Source organism: Myotis davidii, unplaced genomic scaffold (assembly GCF_000327345.1).
Source record: "Myotis davidii unplaced genomic scaffold, ASM32734v1 scaffold534, whole genome shotgun sequence".
Taxonomy (NCBI): domain Eukaryota; kingdom Metazoa; phylum Chordata; class Mammalia; order Chiroptera; family Vespertilionidae; genus Myotis; species Myotis davidii.
In genome coordinates, this window is record NW_006286678.1 from 2,970,981 (window position 1) to 2,977,602 (window position 6,622).

The 6,622-nt window shown below is 47.7% G+C and overlaps 1 protein-coding gene across 1 annotated transcript in view; it reads right to left on the minus strand.

Annotated features, from left to right (window-relative positions):
- NANS (N-acetylneuraminate synthase) overlaps positions 1-5,728 on the minus strand; it is a 17,969-nt gene extending 12,241 nt beyond the window's left edge. Inside the window, exons 1-2 of the mRNA XM_006758440.2 lie at positions 5,506-5,728; positions 2,204-2,419 (exon numbers count right to left, since the gene is read on the minus strand). Coding sequence (XP_006758503.1) covers positions 2,204-2,419; positions 5,506-5,637 — 348 coding nt within the window. The 5' untranslated portion in view covers positions 5,638-5,728. The remainder of the gene's footprint in view (positions 1-2,203; positions 2,420-5,505) is intronic.
- Between the last annotated feature and the right edge of the window lie 894 nt (positions 5,729-6,622).

Sequence of the window (6,622 nt, forward strand, 5' to 3'; positions counted from 1 at the left end):
TTTGGTGTAAATGCCACTTTTTATAAAATACTAGAGGCCCAGTGCATGACATTCATGCACTGCAGGGAAGGGGAGGGTTCCTCTCAGCCCCACCTGCACCCTCTCACAGTCCGGGACCCCTCGGGGGATGTCCATCTGCTGGCTTAGGCGGACATCCCCCAAGGGGTTCTTAGTGCTGCTGCGGAGGCTGGAGAGGTTCCTGCCACTGCTGCTGTTGCTATGCTCGCCAGCCATGAGACCAGCTTCTGGCTAAGGCAGCCGTGGGCAAACTATGGCCCGCGGGCTGGATCCGGCCCATTTGAAATGAATAAAACTACTGAAAAAAAAGACCGTACCCTTTTATGTAATGATGTTTACTTTGAATTTATATTAGTTCCCACAAACGCTCCATCCATGCTTTTGTTCTGGCCCTCCGGTCCAGTTTAAGAACCCATTGTGTCCCTCGAGTCAAAAAGTTTGCCCACCCCTGGTAAGCGGTACAACCCCTGTGGGAGTGCACTGACCACCAGGGGCAGCTCTTGCACTGAGCATCTGCATCCTGGTGGTCAGTGCGCATCATAGAGACCCATCGTTCTGCCATTTGGCCAATTTGCATATTAGGGTTTTATTATATAGGATACCTCTTTATTGATTTCAGAGAGAGGAAGGGAGAGGGGAAGAGAGATAGAAACATCAATGATGAGGGAGAATCATCGATCAGCTGCTTCCTGCACCCCCATAACTTGGGCATGTGCCCTTACTGGGAATCAAACTGTGACCTATTTCATGGGTTGACAGTCAACCACTGAGCCACACCAGCTGGGTACCATTTTTTATTTGAGCCATACTAATAATTTTGTAGTGATATCACAATGTGTTTTAAAACTGAGTAATGTTTGCCGGGGTGAATTGTATGGTATGTCAATAAAGCTGTTATTTAAAAAATAAAGAACACACAGCACACATTTCATTAGCCACTGCCAGAGGAATGATGTCATCCCATATCACATAGCCTCTGGAAAATGCCACTATACACTGTGAGAGAATGCAGTGAAAAAGGCAAATAACATTTGAGTATCATGAAAATAGTTTTGACCTTATGGACCTTCTTAAAGGTTAAATACTCAAAAAAAAATTACACTGCTATTAAAAACTTTAAGCATAATATGTAGGGAGTTAGCTCTGGCTGGTGTGGCTCAGTTGGTTAGGTGTTGTCCTGTGCACCAAAAGGTTGCTGGTTCAATTCCTGGTCAGTTTCAGGCTCAATTCCCTGGTATGGGGCGTGCAGGAGGCAGCCGATCAATATTTCGCTCATCGATGTTTCTATCTCTCTCCTCCTGTCCCTTCCTCTTTCTTTAAAAATCAGTATTTTGTGTGTGTGGACACACACACACACACACACACACACACACACATATATAGATGTGGAGAGTTACATATGTAGTGTTGATCTCAATAAGGCTTCAAATAAGAAGATAAGGGTAAAAACTTTTGGTATAATGTTAACTGGGAAAAGATGCACAGAATTAAATATTCTCAAATATAATCACCAGGCAATAAAATTTGCATATAAAAAGACTTTGGGAGGAAATATATAAAAAGAACTGCCATATGGGGATTATGGGTCAGTTTTTCCCTCTTTTTCCTGTCTTCTAAACTTTCTGTGATGTTATATTAGTTTTTACAATTAAAATTTATTTACATTCAGAAAGATAGGTGAAGAAATCTTGAGGCAGGTTATAGAGCAGATCAAAACTGAGACCTGGCACCAGCTAGACTCTTCCAGGATGTGAGCGTGGCCATCTTGGGTGCCACGCCCTTCTGGATGATGCCAGTGCCACGCCACCCAAATTAGCCAAGGCCACTCAGCAAGGAACAGACTGCTGCCAGAACTGAGGTTTCCTGACTCCTAGTTCAGATGACTTTTCCATTGGGGAAAACTGGCCTAGTGGGGGCTCTCACAGCTTGAAGAGCACGGTACCAGTGTGGCTGCCCCCTGTTCCCAGACAACTTGTTTTGAAAACTATGGTACTCTTCCACAAACTTTCACTGGACCTCTCCTCCCTCTGGCCTCCCGTTTAATTGGGCATTATTCTGGTTAATGCTATGGAGAGCTCTAGGTCCAGAAAGCATAAAAGAGCCAGCTCAAACCAAAAGCCACCAGGCCACCTGCTGTCCCCTGGGTCTGCTAAAGTAGCAAATGACAGAGTAGCAGAGGGCTCACCTCATCCATGCCAGAGGCAGTGAAGAAGATGCCCACCTCCTGGGCATATCTCTGCAGCTCCTTGTACTGAGCGTGGCTGAATTCCAGGTGGCGCTTGTGCTCCCCGTACGTCTTCCCCCAGGAGTGCTTCGAAGTATATGGCCTCTCCAAGGCTTTCCGATTAAACTTGTACTCCAGCTCACTCTTCTGAAACTTGGCACAGTCAGCCCCACACTCCTGCAACACACATCAGGATTCCTTTCAATGGCCTGTCATAGATTCTCAGAGAGAAATGTTGGGGGACCTGTATGACATCATTATCTTTAAAAACAATGTCAAATGACAGGCAGTTAAGAACCCCCAAAGAAGCCTGGCTGGTGTGGCTCAGTGGTTCAGTGTTGACCCATGAACCAGGAGGTCACAGTTCGATTCCCAGTCAGGGCACATGCTCAGGTTGCAGGCTTGATCCCCAGTAGAGGGCATGCAAGAGGTAGCCAATAGATGATTTTCTCTCATCATTGGTGTTTATATCTCTCTCCCTTTCCCCTCCTCTCTGAAATCAGTAAAAACATATTAAAAAAAAAAGAAAAAAGAAAAAAAGAACCCCCCCTAGGAGAGGAACAGGAGAAGCAAAAAGTCTCAAAGGAAAAGATTGGGGATGGGACTTCTCCCTATTTTCCCCCCTTAAAATGCAAAAACAGGGGGTAGGGGGGAGATTAGGGGCTTTGTTTTGTGTTGTACTATTTAAAGTAATTAATCAAACAGTTAAGGAAGATTTTAAGTTGTGCAACTCAGCAGAAGACAGTAAAATGAGCACTGGACCAGAATTTAGGAGAAAAAAAATCAGAGCCTGACCCTCACTCTTGGATAAGTCCTGTCTCTGGACTCAGTTTCTTTATATCAGTAACTGCTTTGGGCTAGCTCTAGGGCCTGTAACTTTTCTGAGGAGCCCCTTATGGGGGTGGGAAACAAGGGAACCACTCTGCTGTTAGCCCTTTTGCACTTGTACAGAAAAGCATGACAAGAGATTCTGGGGCAAGAAGCAAACAAAATGTAGACATGCCCCAGCCTCACTGAACAGAAGCTGTAATATGGAAGCTGGATTGTCTGGCTATAAAAGCTATAATTCTATTGCCAGTCAGCATCCAACCTTCAAAACTGTCTTTAAAAACCACTCAACAGAAATATTAAGGAACCCCTCTAAAGAGTCAGCTTACTGACATTTCTGTAGACACAGAGGTATTCATTGCTGTTGAAAACCTTGGCTCCAGAAATGTCTGTGCTAAGAGTGCTGCTCCCACTCCTGGAAAAAAACCACAAGACAGCAGAGTCAGGACACGACACTGGGAAGAAGTTCAAAGAACATTAGAACGGAAAGTGATGTAGGGCCACACAGTTCCCTTTGTCTAGATGCAGAGCCCAAGGCCCAGAGTGACCTGACCAGAGTTGCACAATGAGTCTCTGGCACAGCTGGTCAGATCACTTTCCTGAGGCTGCAGACCCTGTGTGTTGGTTCAGGGCTGCAACCTGGATCTCTGCTACTCAGGCCTCCAGGAAGCTAATGAGGTCTTCACACAGTGCCCCTTAAGCTCTCTTTGCTTCTCACATCTATCTCAAGAAGTGGACTTTCCCTCAAGAAGTTAAAAGGTAGGGGGTGAGGGCATGTGCTGGGGGGTGGGAGTGACCGGAGAGAGGTCAATGGGGGGAAAAGGAGACTTATACAATACTTTAAACAAGAAAGAATTTAAGTTAAAAAAAAAGTTAAAAGGCTTATTTCCATCCAAGCAAACCTTCCCTTTATAGGGAGATGATAAAAGCAAAGTAGCAGAGCCTGGCCAGTGTTTTCCAGTGGTTAGAGTGTTGGTCTGTGAACCGAAGGGTCTTGGGTTTTGATTCCTGGTCAAGGGCACATACCTCAGTTGCAGGTTCAATCCCCAGCCCAGATGAGGCAACCAATCAATGTGTCGCTCACATCAATGCTTCTCTCTCCCTTTCTCTCTCTCTCTCTCTCTTCCTTTTCCTCCCGATCCCTCCCTTCCTCTCTCTCTGAAAAGCAATGGAAAAAATATCCTGGGGTGAGGATTAACAAAAACAACCATAACAAAAAAGTGAAGTAGCAGAATCTGTATTCCACATGACAGCAATGGTACCATAACAGGTTCCTCTTTTCTCAGCTTCTTTCCTAAAAATGAGTGATTTCCTTATTTGTTTAATGCTGTGATAAACTCCTTGTTCAGAAAACACAGTCACTGTGTGTTTTACTATAAGGCTGATGGTTTCTTTGTTCAAGGTTTTACTGCTTCTCTACTGGCAGAAAACAAGCAGCAGGACACTAGGATGAACCAAGGTGGGATGCTCCATTTGCACCAAAATTTTAAAGTTAAAACAAACTCAACCTTTAACATTGCAAACACACTTGTTGTATGAGCAAGTTGCTAAATTATTAACATTACGATGATGTTTGAGGCATAAGGAAAATGATTCTTTCTCTTAACTTCCCTGGTAACTTAAAATGTTTAACTTTCCAGTTCTGCACCAATATTAGAGATACAATAGTTGATTGTGTGTCAATGCCTGAACATACATCAGACATGACTGTTCCCTAAAGGACTTAGGACATGACCTGGCACCCATCATCCAGACCACCTGACATCTCATGGCTAATGGGCCAACTAAAACTGCAGGACTGATTATTCTCAAGGATGTGACTTTATTATAAAAACTTGTAACCTTCCTTTCTTCTTCAGAGCACTTCTGGGTTTTTGGTTAATTGTGTTTCCAAACTCTAAGACTCTTGACTAAATCTTCGTCATTTATTTCTAGCCAAAGCCGACTGACTCTTTTTTAATAAGTTGGACAAAGCATTCCATCCACCCAAGGTCAGCAGGGGTACGACCTGATCAAATCTGTGCTTTAGAAAGACCACGCCGCCACCAGGAAGGGCGAGAGAAATCGCGTTAGAAGGATCAGGGTGGAGCAGGGATGAAGGGGATTAGAAAGATTAAAAAACGGCCTATGAACCAGGAGCTTAGGCTTCCAGTCCCAGTCAGGGCACATGCCCGGGTTGCGGGTTCGATCCCCAGGATCCCCAGTCTGGGACGTACGAGGCAGCCGATCAATGATTCTCATCATTGATGTTTCTCTCTCTCTCCCTAACTCTAAGTCAATAAAGATATATTTTTTAAAAAGATTCAAAAATGGATCTCGCAACCAGGACCCCAGGGGCGATGTAGGCAAGAGGCAGAGAAAGGTGGACCCGGCTCCCCGCGACCCCTGTCCTTCCCTGAGCCCCTCCCCGGCCGAAACTGGCGCGCTCCCCTCACCTTGGCCACGCGGATCATGCGCTTGGCCACGTCCAGGTCGCCCTGGTGGTTCTGGCCGATCTCGGCAATGATGAAGCACGGGTGCTGCCCGCCCACCCAGCGCCCGGGACACAGCTCCAGCTCCAGCGGCATCGCTGCTGCTCACGCTTCGCCGCTGCTTCACCGCTCGGTTTGGGTCCACAGTACCGGGACCCACACGTAGACCCCGCCACGTCAGCCCGCGCCCGCGGCGCAGCCAATCCCCGGGCTCCGCCAGCCAATCGGAGCAGGGGGCGGAGCTACCCGCTAGGGGTGGTGCCTCGGGGAACCGGAAGCCCGGCTCCCTACTTGTGGGCTGGGCGTTTGGATCCCGGCGGGATAGCGCGGTCCCTGGCGGTCGCGGGGTCCCTGCGAGGAGAGGTGAGCAAACAGCGTCGGAAGGAGGCTGCCGGCAGCTGGCAGGGCGTAGTCGAGGTCCAGCTCCGAGGGTGTGCGGCGAGACCGTGCCCTGCGGTGTAATGGAAAAGACGGATTCTGGATTTGGAATTACGTGCTGGTTGGAGCCCAGCCCCTGCGACTAACCAGCTCCTGCTTACAAATGTGTTCATCCTTCGTGAGACGATGTCTGGAAAACCTTGATCACAGTTCTTGCTTGGGCTTTCCTAATACGTGAGAGGCAACAGGTTCAAAAAGTTCCGCTGACTTGTCCAAAGTCATTCAGAAAGCCAGAACGGAGCTGGGACTAGGGCCCTGGACTGCCTCTCGGCCGAGGTACCCAACTCTAAAAAATAACATTGGCTCTCAGCTTGACTTACCAGAACTGATGATCAATGATAACAGAAAGGAGAGGAGGGTGGAAGTTGAGAAGGGTAGGTTTTGGACACATGGATATAAAGATGCAGGTGAAACTGCCCACCAGGCAGGAGGAAGGCAGGTCTGAAGTTCGGAGTAGAGGTCCTGGAGGGAGAGAGAGATCCGTGGCCGTCCTGAGTGAGACGACCACGGGTGGATTAGGCTGACTGCTGAAGGAGCGTGTGCACAGGGGTGGGCAGTGTGGAGAGGTGCGCTCTGTGCGGCTGCCCTGGAAGGAATGGAGAAAGGGACCAGAAGCAGGTGACACTGGGTCCTGGGGGTGGGG